Source organism: Podarcis raffonei, chromosome 13 (assembly GCF_027172205.1).
Source record: "Podarcis raffonei isolate rPodRaf1 chromosome 13, rPodRaf1.pri, whole genome shotgun sequence".
NCBI lineage: Eukaryota > Metazoa > Chordata > Lepidosauria > Squamata > Lacertidae > Podarcis > Podarcis raffonei.
Genome location: NC_070614.1, coordinates 55,069,507 through 55,087,053, shown reverse-complemented (window position 1 = coordinate 55,087,053; position 17,547 = coordinate 55,069,507). Strand labels below are relative to the sequence as shown.

Genomic DNA, 17,547 nt, shown 5'->3' with positions numbered 1-17,547 from the left:
CCTTTCAAGAGGAAGGGGGTTCCTTTTACTGTGTCCTAGATTTCTTTGGGGGGGAATCCCACAAGGGAACAGGGCGAACACCACTCTCACAGACAGGTAGAAGAGTCGAGTTTATTGGAACTTAAAAGAGGATCTATTTACAGTTCTGCGACACAGACAAATGGACAGAGGGGCTTTCCTACTACACCAAACGTGGGACCCCCCCAACGTTCACAAACACCCCCCCCATTCGGCCCTGCTGCTCGCAGGCAGAAAAAACAACACGCAAGAGTCTCGATTCCTTCTCCTCTGCCCCCCAAGTCGCTCCAAACGTGGGGAGAGAATAGACAGCACCCTTAACGTCACGCAGAGGATGTTGAGATGCCACCGTCGCCCCCCCTTCCTTGGCACGCAGTGGGCAAGGGGAGGTGCTGTGCCGTGTTGCGGCCCCCCCAGCCGTCTTGCGATCCAGGGACACGCCTGGCCTCCCTCACAGGGAGGGCGTCTGCGGGGACTCCGGCACCAGGCCCTGGGCCCCGTTGGCCTTGGCCAGGAAGGCAGTGGCGGCCGAGGTGCTGGCGCTGCTCCCGGAGGGCGGGGGGCTCTCGCCGTGCTCCTGCTTGATGCCCCCCGCCAGGGCCAAGCTGCCGGCCCCCGAGGAGGAGGGCGAGAGCTGGGCGGCCCCCGCTCCTTTGCCCTCGGCAGCGGCGGGCAGCGAGACCACGATGTACTTCTGGACGCTGCCCGAGACGGGGGGGCTGGGGGCGGCCTGCCCGCCGGAGACCAGCTTGACCAGGGGCTGGGTGCTGGGCACAGTGGTGGTGACGGGGGAGGTGGAGGTGCAGGCGGGGCCCCCGCTGAGCGTGATCACCTGCTGCGAGGTGGGCGTCCCAGAGGCCGAAGAGGACATGACGATGAACTTGGTGGGCGGCGGGGAGGGCTGGGTGGGGGTAGCCGGCCGGGCAGAGACCAGCGTCTGCATGGGGAGGGCCAGCGAGCCGGGCATCTTGATGATGCTGGGGGCCCGCGAGGCGCTGCCGGAGCCCCCCTGGGGGGCCTGGGACAGGGTCAGCGTGGGGCGAGGCTGCGGAGAGAAAGAGAGAGGATCCCAGGGGGTGTTAGATTTTCCCTCCCAGGTTCATTTTAATCTTGTTTTTTAAACTGTATTTCAATCAATTGTTTTATAGCTAGTGTTTGGCTGGGGAGGAATAATAATAATAATAATAAATAATAATAATAATAGTAATAATAATAATAATACAGTGGTACCTCGGGTTACATACGCTTCAGGTTACATACACTTCAGGTTACAGACTCTGCTAACCCAGAAATAGTGCTTCAGGTTAAGAACTTTGCTTCAGGATAAGAACAGAAATCAGGCTCTGGTGGCGCAGCGGCAGCGGGAGGCCCCATTAGCTAAAGTGGTGCTTCAGGTTAAGATCAGTTTCAGGTTAAGTACGGACCTCCGGAACGAATTAAGTACTTAACCCGAGGTACCACTGTAATAATAATTTTTTATTTATACCCTGCCCATCTGGCTGGGTTTCCCCAGCCACTCTGGGTGGCTTCCAACAAAATGTTAAAATGCAATAGCCCCTCAGATATGAAAAGCTTCCCTAAACAGGGCTGCCTTCAGATGTCTCCTAAAAGTCTGGTAGGTGTTTTTTCCTATCTGGTGGGAGGGAGTTCCACAGGGCGGGCACCACTACCGAGTGTGAGTTCCTTCAGTGGCGGGGCAAATGCACTCTGCACATGCACAGATGCCACCCAGTCTTCTTAATGCATCCTAGGCGTGCACACCACAGACCCCAGGCCCTTGTTCCAGGCCCTAATAATATTAATAATAACAATAATTTATTATTTATACCCCGCATATCTGGATGGTTTCTGCAGCCATTCTGGGTGGCTTCCAACAAAACACTAAAATACAGTAACCTATTAAACATTAAAAGTTTCCTGGGCTGCCTGTTTAAATAAAATTTAAATATTTAAAATTTATTTTTAAAAAATTAAATAAAATTTATTATTATTATGAAGGGAGAGGGGAACCGCAGCCATGGGTGGGACCGCCCAGTGAGAGACCCGGAGCCCGTGGGTGCTTGGGGGTGGGGGTTCTGCCCTTACCTGGGTGATGGTGAGGGTGGTCCGGTTCACCTGCTGCGCCTGCATGGCTGCCTGGGCGCGAGCCTTGACCACGTGGGTGCACAGGAGGGTGCCCAGCGCCCCGTACTCCGCCCGGTAGGCCTCCTGGTTGTCGGGCTGGGGGCGCAGCTTCGCCAGGACGGGAGCACAGTGTTTCTGCGGTGGGGGGAGGGCGTAGGAGAGACTTAAAAAGAGCAGCGGGGGGAGAGGACCACCCAAGCCCAGCGTCCCGCCCTCGCGGCAGCCGTAAGCGACTAAGAACCCGGGAATCGAGAAAGACTGTCCCTGGATGTGGAGGTTCCATCGAAAGAGCAGAAGAGCCCTGAAGCTGGTGGAGCAAAAAGGGGACCCACCTATTCCACCGTCCTGCCCTCACAGACGCCAACTAGATGCCCTTGGCAAGCCAGCAAGCAGGATTCAAGCGCAGGGAAGTTGTGCAGGAGGAGACTGATGCACTGCCCAGACCCTGCACTCAGAAATATTTTTCTGAATTTCCCACCCATGTTGTTCTCCTTGCTGCATGCAGTAACACTTGAATATGACCTTTGAAGTTTGTAAGTAAAGAGTTTAAGCTTACTAACGGTGTGGTCTGCTTGTTGCAAGAGGGGCAGAGAAGGGCAGCGCCGTTAAGTGGACTAAATGGGATGTTTAAAGGATCTAACTGCCTATATAGGGGACGGCTAAGTCGGTAGAGCATGAGACTCTTAATCTCAGGGTTGTGGGTTCAAAAGATTCTCGCGTTGCAGCGGGTTGGACTAGATGACCCTTGGTGTCCCTTCCAACCAATTCTACTGTATTCCTCATGCTTCATCACTGGGCTGCATGATTCTGTGACCTTAATACTTTTCTGGGAGCTCCCCTCTTGCTGGAGAGATTGTCCGGCCCCACACTTTGGATCTAGGGCTCCAGCCGATCAATTACCCCACATGGGTGACCTATATTTTCCTCCCCACAGCTTCTCCATGTGCTTGGGACCAGCTCTTTCTCTGTACGCAGGAAAGCCATTCGGCAGCAGCCACACACAAACACCCCCCGCCGGCTGCCCCCTTACCAAGAGGAGGCTCTGGACGTGGTCGGCCCCGATCTTGTCAATGTTGCTCACCACTGGGCCCTCAAGGACGGAGCGGACCCTCTCCCCCTCCACCTGCAGCCGTGGGAGGATGAGGGTCTTGATCACCTAGGGAGGCAGGAGGAGAGAGTGTGAGGCCCAGCGCCTGCCCCCGGGATGCCCCTGCCGTACCCACAGCTGGGTCCGAGGCTACTCACGTCGTGCCCCAGCTCAGCCAGCCCTGCGATGGAGCCGTAGCGCGTGGTCCAGGGGGTCTTCTCGTCCACCCAGCTCTAGTGGGGGAAGGAGAGAGAGAGAGAGAGAGAGGAGTCAGGGGTAGGGGAGGGGGCTCCCAAAATGCATATTTTGATCTGATTTCTTTCCGCAGGGCCTGTAAGACAGAGTTGTCCCGCCTGGCCTTTGGCTTGGAATCAACTTGATCCCCTTCCCCTCCATCCTTTTTCCTTTCCTGTGATGGAACTCCTACTTGGGGACTTCCCTGGCTTTTTTCTGGCCCACGTAGGACCAGTCTGGAAGGGATGCGGGTGGCGCTGTGGGTTAAACCACAGAGCCTAGGACTTGCCGATCAGAAGGTCGGCGGTTCGAATTCCCGCAATGATGGGGTGAGCTCCCGTTGCTTGGTCCCTGCTCCTGCCCACCTAGCAGTTCGAAAGCTCATCAAAGTGCAAGTAGATAAATAGGTACCACTCTGGCGGGAAGGTAAATGGTATTTCCGTGCGCTGCTCTGGGTCGCCAGAAGCGGCTTAGTCATGCTGGCCACATGACCCGGAAGCTGTACGCCGGCTCCCTCGGCCAATAAAGCGAGATGAGCGCCGCAACCCCAGAGTTGGTCACGACTGGACCTAACGGTCAGGGGTCCCTTTACCTTTAGGACCAGTCTGCACAGTTAGCCTTGGTAAAGACTTGACGTTTTCATCCTCCCAAAAGTTTTTGAGTTCCTGCTGAAATGAGGCTGCATTTTAATGTTGTGTTTTAATCTTGTTTTTAAGTTGCATTTTAATCAATTGTTTTTATATCTGGTGTTATCCACCCTGAGCCCGGTCTTGGCTGGGGAGGGCGGGGTATAAATAAAAATTATTATTATTTATTATATGAACAGGAGGAGAGCCTGGCTGGTGGATCAGGCCAAACGGGGCTCATTTAGCATCACAGCGGCCAAAAAGTTGCCTATTATAGGAAAGCTGCAAGCAGGATCCGAACCCAAGAGCCCTCTCCCCTCCTGCGTTTTCTAGCAAGTGGGATTCAGAAGCATCGCTGCCTCTGACTGGGGAGGCAAAGCAGAGCCATCCTGAGAACAACAGCAACTATTATTATTATTATTATTATTATTATTATTATTATTACTACTACTATTATGACATACCCCGCCCATCTGGCCGGGCCTCCCTAGCCACTCTGGGCAGCTCCCAACAGAATATTAAAAACACCATAAAACATAAAAGACTTCCCTAAAAAGGGTTGCCTTCAGATGTCTTCTAAAAGTCAGATAGTTCTTTATCTCCTTGACATCTGATGGGAGGGCGCCACCACCAAGAAGGCCTTCTGCTTGGTTCCCTGTAACTTGACTTCTCGCAGTGAGGGAACTGCCAGAAGGCCCTCGGAGCTGGACCTCAGCGTCCAGGCAGAACAATGGGGGTGGAGACGCTCCTTCAGGTATACTGGGCCTTTGAGGTCGTTTAGGGCTTTCAAGCTCAGCACCAACCCTTTGAATTGTGCTCGGAAACGTCCCGGGAGCCCTCGATAGCCCTGCCCTCCGCCATGAATTCCCCCAACCCTCTTTTAAAGCCCTCCAAGACGGTGCCCCTCGCTGCCTGCGGTGGCAGGGAGTTCCGCAGTCCAACTCAACCTCCCCACGCTCAGCTCCATCGGAGGTCCGCGGGTTCCGGCGTTAAAATGCACCTTGGTGAAGGTCTTGGTGATGCGCGACTGAATGTTGTTTGTGGTGGTGCTGAAGTTCTTGCAGATCTGGGCGATGAGCCGGGCGGCGAAGTCCCGAAGCGCCCAGTGGTTGTCCACGTCCGGACGGAGGCACAGCTGGCGGCTGACAATGCAGGTCATGACGGCCGGGATCAGTTCATGGAGCTGCCGGGGGTGGGAAATAAAAGATGCCCATGGCGTTAAGGTCAGCGCCGGCTCCCGATTCACTTTGGGGCACCCCAGAACCGCCCCCCCAGGGCTGGACGAGGAAGAGGAAGGGCTAGGAGAGGCCCCCAGCCCCCCACAGAGAGCAGAGCTGGATTAAGACCTTTCGCACTCAAAAATATTTTGGTGCCCCTGTATATACCTAATTCAAAGGATAATAAAAAACCAAGCTGCTTGCAGACGGAGACTTTATTTGGACCAATACAGTCATACCTCGGGTTAAATGTGCCTCAGGTTGAGCATTTTCAAGTTACGCTCTGCGGCGACCCGGAAGTAACGGAGCGCGTTACTTCCAAGTTTCGCCACTCGCACTGGCGCTCAAAATGACGTCACGCACTTGCGCGGAAGCGGCAAAACACAACCCGCGCAGATGCGTCTTACGTTCTACTTAGGATGCGAATGGGGCTCCGGAACGGATCCCGTTCGCATCCAGAGGTGCCACTGTATAGCGATTATCTGGAACGAGTTGATACGTAAATATTAATAGCCTGCTACGTTTTGTATTTATTAGGATAATAAATATAATTTATAAAAGAATGAAAAAGTTTTTTAAAATTGTCCAGTAGCACCTTATAAACCAACTAAGTTTGTTCTGGGTATAAGCTTTTGTGTGCATGCACACTTCTTCAGATACAGTGAAACAGAAGTTGCCAGACCCTTATATATAGTGGGAGGGTGGGGTGGGGTTTTTCTCAGGAGGGTAGTGGGAGATGGGTGATTGACTCAAGGGGTATGGTAAACCTACGGACGACTGTTAACGACTGCTTATAAAAGAATGTGTGGGTTAGGGTAATTTTCACCTTGATTGGCTCCTCAAAACTAATCTTACGTAGCACACCTGCTTCTGTACTTTGTCGAGACTGGGCATCCGGCCTGCCTAGTTGCTCTGCTGGGACTTCTAGCTGAGAAAAGGAACGCTCAGCTGAGCCATTTGTGACCGTTCTTGTTAAAAATACACCAAGGCAAATACTGTGGTACCTTGGCTTAAGAACAGCTTAGTTTATGAACAGCTTGGATTAAGAACACTGCAAACCCAGAAGTAGGTGTTTTGGTTTGTGAACTTTGTTCTGGAATAAGAACATGTTCCGCTTCCTGTTGAGTGTGTCCCATTTGTAAATTGAGCCCCCCGCTGCTATGGCAAAGCACGCCTTGGTTTAAGAACGCTTCGGTTTAAGAACGGACTTCCGGAACGGATTAAGTTCGTAACGCAAGGTACCACTGTATACCAAAGCATTTAGATGAGGCACACTCAATATAGTCTTCTACACTTATTTAATTAAGTTCAGCCTTTTTCTCCCCCACCCACCGGTGGAACCTGGTTCAGCGGCACCATGTGGCCCATGGACCATGTCTGTGGTTTCTCCTGCTTACTTTGGTGCCCTAAGAACGGGCTTACTTTTGCTTAATGGTCCCTCCATCCCTGAGAGAGAGAGAGAGAGAAGAGAGAGAGGCTCACGTATTTCTCCAGGTATAGGGTGGGGTTGTCCATCAAGGCCTTCACCATCCGCATCAGGTAGATCAGCAGAGCCAGGTTGTTCTGTACCACGTTCACCCGCACCTGGAGAGAGGGAGGAAGGGAATGGCACCTCAGGCGAGAGGCTCCAGGTCAGACTGGGAAAGGCAGCTGGCAGCTACAGAGATACGCCTCTAGGCATCTTTTACCGTATGTGGTGGACATGTACATTGGTAAAGGCTTTCTGGGAAATGGTATACGGTGTATAATGAACTAAAGAAAATGCTTAAAAATACGTTTGTCAAAAAACCAGAAGCCTTTTTACTAGGTATAACAGAGTCTCCAAAAGAAGATAAAAGACTTTTTATGTATGCAATGGCGGCAGCAAGAATGCTTCTAGCCCAGAGATGGAAGGAAGGAGAAGTACCAATAAAAGAAGAACGGCAGACGAAACTGATGGAGTAGGCAGAGATGGCAAGACTGATGGGGAAGATCCGAAACCAGGAAGCTCAAGTCTTTTCTAAAGACTGGAGTAAATTTGTAATTTGTTTAAAAGACCACTGTAAACAGTTAAAATCTTTGGCAGGGATGTAAGGACACTTGTAATGTGGGACTATTTATGGTAACTATGGTTATATAATGGATGGGTAACGGTAAAAGATGCAGCAATTTAAACATGGAACTCATGAAGAGAGGGAGGGAAGGAGGTCTGGAGGTTCAAAAGAACCTTGTCTTTTAATGTTTGAAATGGTTTTGATTCATATGTATAAAATTATCAAAAACTCAATAAAAAAATTGTTAAAAAGAGATGCGTCCTCAAACGCAGGGCATCTTTCGCACCTGACCCGGAGGCTGCAGTAGGCGCAGGATGCTGCAGCACGATTGCTGACAGGAGCAAGGAGGCCTTGCCTGCACTGTGTGCCTTTGCTGCTGAGGGGTCTGATCCAATACAGGGCCAGGTTCAAGGTGCTGCTGCTACTATCAGGATAAAAGGTAAAGGGACCCCTGACCATTAGGTCCAGTCGCGGACAACTCTGGGGTTGCGGCGCTCATCTCGCTTTACTGGCCGAGGGAGCCGGTGTACAGCTTCCAGGTCATCTGGCCAGCAGGACTAAGCCGCTTCTGGCGAACCAGAGCAGTGCATAGAAACACCATTTACCTTCCGCCAGAGCAGTACCTATTTATCTACTTGCGCTTTGACGTCCTTTCGAACTGCTAGGTTGGCAGGAGCAGGGACCGAGCAACGGGAGCTCACCCCGTCATTGCGGGGATTCGAACCGTGACCTTCTGATTGGCAAGTCCTGGGCTCTGTGGTTTAACCCACAGCGCCACCCACGTCCCTCACTATCAGGATACAAAGCCCTTTAAAAGCTTGAGACCCGTTTACCTGCATGATCGCCTAACTCCTCATGCGCCCAACTCAACAGCAGGAGGGGCGCCACCACAGGTGCCGTGCGACACCCATTCCACATTTGCAAGAACTCGACCGTTCAGTGTGACGGCGCCTGGACTTTAGAACTCCCTGCCTCTTGAGATCATGCACAGGCGCCCTCGCTGTACTCTTTTCGGCGCCTGCTGAGAACATGCTTCGCTTTGGCAAGCCTGTCCGGATGCTTAGGAAGCGGATGCAAGTTTTAATCTGGTTTTGAAAGACTTTTCTAACCCCTTACCCCTTCGGAGATGAACGTGCTGAAGCGAGGCAGCATCTGGTAGAGGCCGGGGTCTGTGGCGATGCTCTGAAGAGCCTCCTGCAGAAAAAAGGCAGAACGTCAGGAATCAGGGAGGGCGTTGCAGCCGGATCAGGCCACTGGCATCCTCACAGCAGCCGACCCTTCGCCCCAAAGGGAAGAAAGCCCCCAAGGAGGATGCGAGGGCAGCAACCTCCTCCCACTCTTGTTCTCCACCATTCTGAGGTAGACTGGCTTTCTCCGTGGAGGCTCCACATGGGAATCGTAGGAAACTTGCCAGCATCCTGGTCTCACAACCAGACACCCCAAAGGGAACCCCACAAGCAGGATCCGAGCAACAGAGCAATGGTCTCCCTTCCGGTGGTTTCCAGCCACCGGCCTCCAGAAGTGTTGGACTCCACTTCCCATGATGCATCAGCGCTGGGCATACAGGCTGCTGGGAGTTGTAGTCCAAGTCACCAGCAGGAGGGCTCCAGGATGGGATTACAGTGGTAGCTTGTTTTGAGTCTGGGATCAGTTCCGGAGCCCCGGACGCTCGACAAAGCCCTGTTCTGCGCACGCACGTGAGCGGTTTTGCACTTCTGTGCATGCACGGAGCGCGATTCAGCGCTTCTGTGCAAGCGGCAAACCCGGAAGTAACCCGTTCCAGGTTTGCCGCGGACGTTCCACGAAATGGATGCTAAGTGGGGCGGACTCACAACGAGGTCCTACTGTATAAACTGGCCACCCAAGCCCCTCACTGTCGCTTCTCCAAGGCAGTGCGGTGGTGGAGGGAGAGCTAAGAAGATTCTGGAGAAATAAAGCACTTCTTGAAAGACCTACATTGGCTCCCATTACGTTTCTGAGCACAATTCAAAGTGTTGGTGCTGACCTTGAAAGCCCTAAACGGCCTCAAAGGCCCAGTAGACCTGAAGGAGCGTCTCCACCCCCATCGTTCTGCCTGGACACTGAGGTCCAGCGCTGAGGGCCTTCTGGCAGTTCCCTCCCTTCGAGAAGTGAGGTTACAGGGAACCAGGCAGAGGGCCTTCTCGGTGGTGGCGCCCGCCCTGTGGAACGCTCTTCCAGCAGATGTCAAAGTGATAAACAACTACCTGACATTCAGAAGACATCTTAAGGCAGCCTTGTTCAGGGAAGTTTTTAACATGTGATATTTTAGTGTATTTTTGGTTTCTATGGAAGCCGCCCAGAGTGGCTGGGGAAACCCAGCCAGATGGGCGGGGTACAAATAATAAATTATTATTATTATTATTATTATTATTATTATTATTCATGCAGCGCAGGGTTAAGCTGTGGAACTCCCTGCCACAGCAGGCTGGGACAGCCACCAACCTGGCTTTAAAAGAGGATTAGGCAAATTAATGAAGGAGTGAGGGCTCTGCCACAACAGCAGGCGCTCTGAATCCCAGTTGCTGGCAACACCAGGAGAGGAGAGGGTGCACGTGCTCAGATCCTGCTGCCTGTTTCCCATAATGGGCACCTGGCTGCCCACTGCAAGAAGAGGGTGCTGGGCCAGATGGGCAACTGCTGGCCTGATCCTGCTGCCAGGCTCCTCCTGTACCCTAAGCCAGCTGAGCTTGGATTCAGAGCCGTCTCCCTCTGGGCAGGAGCAGGTCCCCAACTCCTGCGACGGCTGCCTTGTGCAGGGGGCTGGACTAGAGGATCTCAGGGGTCCCTGCGGACCCACGGTTTCTCACCGCCCGCTTTGCCTCGCAGGAGCCCACGCAGGCCTCCGTGATCTCCTTGTAGTACAGCTGCTGCTCGACGGAGAGTTCATGGATGCTCCGAGGCTTCAGCTTCAGGGGGGTGCCCTCCAAAAGAGGGCCCTTCTTCTCTTTGCCTGGCAGGGAGGGAAGGAAGGCAGGCAGGGTCACGGCAGGGCAGGAAAGGGTTTGGCAACTGCGCAGGTCCAGTTGCGGCCAGTTGGAGATCTCTGAGCGCCAGGTTGGTTGACAACGGACATCTCCATCTGGCTGACCCCTTCAGCTTCCTTACGCAGGTCAACAATGTCTAGGCAACACGATGACCATATACATACATAATAGGCAATCTTTATAGAATTCCTTCAAGCAATAACAAGTTCAAAATGAAATATTAGACTCAAAGTCTCTGAAAATCTTTAAATGAAGTGAGGTACCAGGGACTACGCATTTGCTCCATAAGACGCACAGACATTTCCCCTTACATTTTAGGAAGAAAAAAGTGTATCTTATGGAGCGAAAAATACGGTGCCTTGTCCAGTCCACATTTTACCAGCTTCTCTGCAAGAATATCACAGGGGACTGTGACAAGAGCCTTCTTGAAATCAAGATATTCTACATCCAAAGCGTTCCCCTGATCCACCAAGCTGGTAACTCCATCAAAAAAATAAATGGGCAAACATTTATCAAAATACAGAGCACCGCTGCCCTGCCAAGACCTGACCTTTGCCATCGGGGGCCGCAGTGGTCTGCCCTTTGCCCCTGAGGGCACCGTCCTCCTCCTGCCCTGGTTTGGTTGCCTTGAGGGGCTCAGTGGCCTCTGTTTTCTGCTGCTCCTTTGGGGCTGGCGAGGAAGGAAAAAAGATGGATTGAAGTCAGGGTCTGCTTCTTCTCTGTGCAAATGAAGTTTCGTTTATTGACTTCCTAACGTGCACCAAACAGAGAGAACGCTCCTAACATGGGAAGTCCCATTAAAAAAATTATAATTTGGCTGAATATTTGGATTATTGGATATGCATATGTATAATTTTGAATGTTTAATGTGATTGGATTGGATTGTTAAAGTGGAAAACTCAATAAAAATGAATTTTTTAAAAAAGAAAGTGCCCCATCAGATTCACGGCATCAACCGAAGCAGGCGACTCACCTGGGGGTGGGTTTTCCGGGATGGCGGGCTGGACCCCCTCGATGCTCAGCCAGTGGGCTACGAGAGAGGGGAAAAGAAACCTCAGAGAGAAAGAGTGAGGCAAACCTCCGCACGCTTTTGCTCAGCTGCCGACCCACAAGCTTGAGGATCCCAGCGCGGATCTCAAGAGTCGCTTCTCCCAGACGCTTGGAAAACACCTCTTCAAAGATCCCTGCAGTGCACGGGGTTGGACTGGATGACCTTTGGGGTCCTTACGAAGTCTACAATTCTAAGGTCCCTCACACCAGGGCCAGAAGGAACTGCCAAGTGTCTAATAATAATAATAATAATATTTTTTTTTTATTTATACCCCGCCCTTCCCGGTTCAAAAACCAGGCTCAGGGCGGCTAACAACAAATTTAAAACACTTAATTATAAAAGCAGCATAAAATACAGTATAAAAACATGAATAGCAACTAGGATTATAATAACAAGGATGGCAGTATCCTTGTGAACTCTCTTCCTGGCCCTTAAGATCTATCTAAAATTAACTACATGTACGGAGGATGCTTGATGAAGCCACTGGCCTGTGTACATGACTTGCCAAGCAAGAGAAATAGGACAGGGATGCAGAGGTGTGGATTGATCAGAAATCATATCTGAATGGCTCATATCCAGTGAACGCAATGCTTTCATTGCTGGCACAAATGGCTTGTGCCATATTTTTTATAATTCCTCCTAGCAATCCCACCTGATCACTACAGTGGAGGGCAGCGACTAGCCATTAATAATAATAATAATAAATTTTATTTATACCCTGCCCTCCCCAGCCAAGGCCAGGATCAGGGCGGCTAACAACCAATAATAAAAACAAGTTGAATGAAGGCAACTTAAAAAAGCGATTAAAATACAAGATTAAAACGTTGTGGCTGCTTGGCCTCCATCGCCCTCTCCTCCTGCATGAACCTTGCTTTGCCAGCAGGAGGCACCCACCTTCTCTGGAGCCCCCCCCCCCCGGATCTGAGCGCCACACAGCCCCTGGGCTCCCACCCCCACCTCACCTTTGAGGCAGACGTCGAGGGGCACGCGGGGCAAGGGGGTGTTGATGATGTCGCTCAGGTCCACCTCTTTCTCCTCGTAGAAGTGCAGCTCGCGCCCCCCGCCGCTGGCGTAGCGGAAGGGGATGAACTCCTGGGCGTGGAAGCCGTACAGCGGCTGGGGCGGAAACAGAGGAAGGAAGCGGGTCAAGGGGTCGCCCCGGATAAGGCCCTGCTGCCTCCCTCCCTGAATCCAACTCAAAACGCCGCCTGGCAGCCAACCCTGACTCAGCTGGTAGAGCAGGAGACTCTTAATCTCAGGGTCAAGGATTCAAGCACCACATTAGGCAAAATATTCCTGCCTTGCAGGGGGTTGGACTAGATGACCCTCAGGGTCCCTCCCAACTTTGCAATTCTATGAATCCAGGATCGCTCATTTATTTTTAATTCTTTCCTATGACACAGACCAGGAGAAAAAGCAAATATTGACGGGAAAGTACTGTTAAGTTCAGCACAAGGAGCTTTCGAGAACAGGGACAAAATCTGGGGAGAATGAAAGGGATGCAATTGTACCTGGGGCATGAAAACACAACTGATACAACGGAAGAGGCAGCGAAATAAACAAAAGGGTCTCATTCGTTTACAGATGCCGAAATGTAAGGAATTTGGCACCCACATCGCTGCAATGGAAACTCGAAAAATTAGAATATCTTGGAAAATTACTTTTTGAGGCTTTCCCTCCTTATGGAGGGTCTCAGTGATGGCTTTCTGCACAACTGTCAGGTCAGCAGCCTTCTGCATGTTTGTGCTTCCTACTGGACCAGACGGAGAGACCATTTAAAGGCTCAGGAACCCATTGCAGGTGTTGTGGATTGAATAGCTACTGCACCTTTTCACAATATTCTAATTTTCTGAGATTGTTAATTTGGGGTTTTCATCAGCTGTACGCCATGATAATCACAATTATAACAAATAAAGGCTTGACATATCTCGCTTTGCAGTCTATCTTATATATTAGTTTCACCTTTTAAGTTGAATTACTGAAATAAATGAACTTTCCCACGATATTCTAATTTTTCGAGTTTCACCTGTATGTGTAATAAAAAATAAACCCCAAATAGAGGTGGGATCACCCCTTAGCCACTATGCCAATTTCTCTGAGGCAGCAATGAACACAGAATCACAGAAGTGTTGGAAGGGACCCCACGAGTCATCTAGTCCAACCCCCTACAATGCAGGAACATGCAGCTCAAGAATAAGAATCTGCTTCAGTACAAACACCCCCAGCCCTGCCAAAATTGCCTGCCCCCCCCTAAAAAAACTCACCTCCACATTCTTCAGTTTGAGGGCCAAGTCAATGTCTCCAGTGGTGAGGGTCCGGCGTTTGCCCATGCGCATGAACTTCAAGGCGTCCTGAGCGGGTGGAAGTTGCAGCGGGAAAAAGAGAGACTGGGCAAAGGGTTGGGTGCGCCTCAAAGAGGGGGGCGAAAGCTCCTGCCCCCTCTTCCCCTACCCACCTCCCCAAACCCTGCAGGGCAACCGCCTGCCAATCAACCGATGGCACACTGACGCTTTCTGGGCCCTGCACAGTTAGAAGTCAAGCAGGGTGAGCGGAGGTGAAACGCACAGCCCCACAAACCTTTGGGGTCCCCCGAGTCTCTACTTGAACATGAGAAGAGCATTTACTGCCTCCAAACTTGGCGTAGCCATCATGGCTGGTAGCCTCTCTGTCATCTTTCAAAAGCGACACGATGACCAGAAACAATCACAATGTGAAAAACTTTATGGAATCATTCCAAACATCAAAACTAACAAACTGAAGTTTCTGAAAGTCTCAAAAAGTCTTTAAATGAATCAAGGTGCCAGACTTTACCCGGCGGAAAGCAAGCTGTGAACAGCTTTGTATAATCAGCAAATGTCCAACTCTGAACTCTGCAACAGTGTTTCTGGATAGCAACTACTGCTTTGTTGAATTATTTTTTTAATTTTCAAAGATCTTTATTGCAACTTAGCATATATACATAATAACCAAAATTCCTAATGATTCCCTCACATAAAATATAATACCTAAATTACAACAGCTGCATACTTATACACTTAATTATAAAACCCACCACCCACCCTCTACTTCCCTCCACAGCAATTCAACTTCTTTATATTTCTTTCTACTTTCCCCCCTTGCATTCTATAATAAGTTTTTTTTGTTAAATTCTGATTTTTCCTTCTTTCTTTATTGGTTTTGTTATTGCTGACATTTTTTACTCTAAGCCTATCAACATGTCATTTTTAGAACAATATTTTGACATGTTTCGTTGAATTCTTCATCAGCCAATTAGTTCAACACTCGTAAGTAGAAAGATATGTAATTTCTTCATTAACCAATCTTTTTACCGAATAGATATAATATACATGAGAATGAAAAATACTCCGGAACAGGGCTCATGCATGGTGAAGAATTCAATGTAACAGGACTTGCAGAGACTTCAGTTTCCTAGTTTTGATGTTTTGAATTATTCCATAAAGTTTTCCACATTGTAATTGTTTCCGGCCATCGTGTTGCTTTTGATATTGCTGATTCATATTTTGCAACACAGGGGTTGGTTGCTTTGCTCATCCACTTTCAGAGCTAGCCTTGGTGAAGACCTGATGTTTTCATCCCCAAAAAAGTTTTTGATTTGAGTTTCTATTGAAATGAGGCTGCATTTTAATGTTTTAATGTTGTATTTTAATCTTGTTTTTAAGTTGCATTTCAATCAATCGGTTGTTAGCTGCCCTGAGCCCAGTCTTGGCTGGGTAGAGTGGGGTATAAATAACATTTTATTATTATTATTATTATTATTATTATTAAGCTATCCTGTGGGAGGGAGTTCCGCAGTTGAACTTTGTGTTCAAGTACCGACCTGGGCGATCTCCTTGATGCGGTAGCTGACTTCGTCCGCCAGCATCTGGCAGGTCTCCTCAGGGACCTGCCCGATGCCCATCGACTCGGCCATGACCTTCATGGACTCGGTGGGCAGCTGCATGTTGCTCAACTTCATCTTCTTCTCTTCCGCCATCTTGGCTCAACGGCTGCCCCTGCGGGTGGAAAGACCACAAAGATCTGCTCTGGTCACCGGCATCCCTCACTCCAGGCAGACTTCTGCCTCAACCCCCTCAGACCCCAACATTGGCCAACCCATAGCGAAGCCTTTTCGGTGGTGGCTCCCCGCTGGCGTAATGCCCTCCCTGGAGACGTGCTGCTGCGTCCCCCGCTATTATTGCTTAGCCAACTGATTTTCATGGAGATTTCTTTGGACGTGTAAGAAGTACATGCTAAGAAACAAAACCGACATAACAAAACCTAACTGTGAACTCATTATTTTTTGGAGCACGGAAAAGAAACAGAGGCAGCTGAGGAAAGCCAAGAAGATATGGAGATGGTAATCTGGGTAACAAATGAAAGTAGTTTTACGCTTTGCAGGCCAAAGACCCCCAATGCTGAACTGCAATGCAGTCATACCTCAAGTCGCAGATGCTTCAGGTTGCGTTTCTTCGGGCTGTGGACCGCCGAAATCCAGAAGTACCAGAATGGGTCACTTCCGAGTTTCGGTGGTCGCGCATGCGCAGAAGCGATAAATCATGCTTTGCGCATGCACAGAAGCGCCGAATCCCAACCCGCGTGTGTGCAGACGCGCCACTGCGGGTTGGGGACGCTGCGGGTTGCGAACGTGCATGCTGCATGCATCACGTTCACAACCTGAGCGTCCTCTGTACTTGCCCACAATCTCTCCCTCTCTAGGCAGCCCTGTTTAGGGAAGTTTTTAATGTTTGATGTTTTGTCGTGTTTTTAATATTCTGTTGGGAAACCCAGCGAGATGGGCAGGGTATGAATAATAAATTATTACAGTGGTACCTCTGGTTACATACTTACTGTACTTCGTTTTAAACATGATGAATCTATTTCCAAATATATCTTGCAATGCTAGTGATAATGCACATTAAATACGTGGGAGCCCATTTCAAAACCTAGTCATGGCTGACCCCCAACCAAGGAGGCTGGAGGAGAGATGGCTCAGCAGCTGCCCGTCTCAATCCTGAGGGGCGGCAGAATGAGGCTTCCTGGGCCCAAAATGGGCACTTCTCTGTCCCGCCTCAGAGTGTAATGGCTGAAAAGGGAAAGTGGGGGGCGGCCAACCTTCTCCCCCCCACAGCTGCCTCACCTGAGTCGCTCACCTTGTGCAGTGCAGCCGAAGGAACTCTCAGCCATGGACTATAGAGAATGCAAAAGCGCTGGCCCGCCTGCTGCACGTGCACAGGATCACACCATCCCTCGCTTGTGTGCGCACTGCCCCCCCCCCCGCCACTTGCGGTATCAATAGACACCAGATGCAGAGGTCGCGCACGGGACGCCATACAGTGGTACCTCGGGTTAAGTATTTAATTCGTTCCGGAGGTCTGTTCTTAACCTGAAACTGTTCTTAACCTGAAGCACCACTTTAGCTAATGGGGACTGCCACTGCGCCGCCAGAGCATAATTTCTGTTCTCATCCTGAAGCAAAGTTCTGAATCCGAGGTACTATTTCTGGGTTAGCGGAGTCTGTAACCTGAAGTGTTTGTAACCCCAGGTACTGCTGTATTAGGGACTTTTGGAAGGAAAACTAAATACTCGTTATTCTAAGGGCTGGATGATGCTCTTCTGGGCCACTGCTGTTACAGTTCTTAAACTATTACTGTGGCGGAACAGAAGCAGAACAGCCATGGGGAGGGAATGAGGAGGGAGTGGGCGCCCAAAGGGCCGGTGCAGCTGCGTGTCAGCCTCGCGTCCCAGCCCCTTCCAGCCCCCTGAGCTGGCGGACTCGCGAGGGGCCGGAGGGAGAGGCGGCGGCGCCCGGACCACCGGGGGGAGAAGGAGCGGCCAGGCGGCTGGGACCGAGGAGGGACCCCCAGGGGCCATCTAGTCCACCCCCCCCGCCATTCAGGAAGCAGCTCGCCGGCTGCCCCGGAGGAGCGGCCCCCGGGGCATGTGCAGAGCGCCACTTACCGCCGGCGGAGGCTTCTCTGGCCACGGCCGCAAATACGGTCCAGCCGCCTCCGGGCGGCGCCCCTACATCCGCATATACGGTAGCCCGACCCAGGCGGCGTCATCCGACGGCGCCCCTGCCCCGCGACGGGGAGTCCCAAGCCCCGCCCACAGCCCCGACTGCGGCGCCGCTCAGAGGAGGAGGAGGTGGGCGG

At 51.0% G+C, this 17,547-nt stretch overlaps 1 protein-coding gene across 3 annotated transcripts; it reads right to left on the bottom strand.

The window, feature by feature from the left end:
- Nucleotides 1-91: 91 nt before the first annotated feature.
- TAF6 (TATA-box binding protein associated factor 6) lies at nt 92-17,498 on the bottom strand. Of its 3 annotated transcripts, none has more exons than XM_053363123.1 (14): nt 17,354-17,498; nt 15,234-15,621; nt 13,660-13,746; nt 12,358-12,511; nt 11,318-11,374; nt 10,895-11,014; nt 10,168-10,310; nt 8,456-8,533; nt 6,789-6,890; nt 5,090-5,272; nt 3,388-3,462; nt 3,173-3,298; nt 2,104-2,277; nt 92-1,063 (listed from the first exon to the last, which is right to left on the bottom strand). In XM_053363123.1, exons 2-14 carry the CDS (start codon nt 15,387-15,389, stop codon nt 470-472), a joined length of 2,049 nt encoding a protein of 682 aa, XP_053219098.1. In that variant the 5' UTR covers nt 15,390-15,621; nt 17,354-17,498; the 3' UTR covers nt 92-469. The 3 variants fall into 3 exon arrangements, with proteins under 3 accessions (XP_053219098.1, XP_053219097.1, XP_053219099.1); XM_053363122.1 differs by having other exon boundaries at nt 15,234-15,408; XM_053363124.1 differs by lacking the exon at nt 17,354-17,498 and adding an exon at nt 16,546-16,646 and having other exon boundaries at nt 15,234-15,408.
- Between the last annotated feature and the right edge of the window lie 49 nt (nt 17,499-17,547).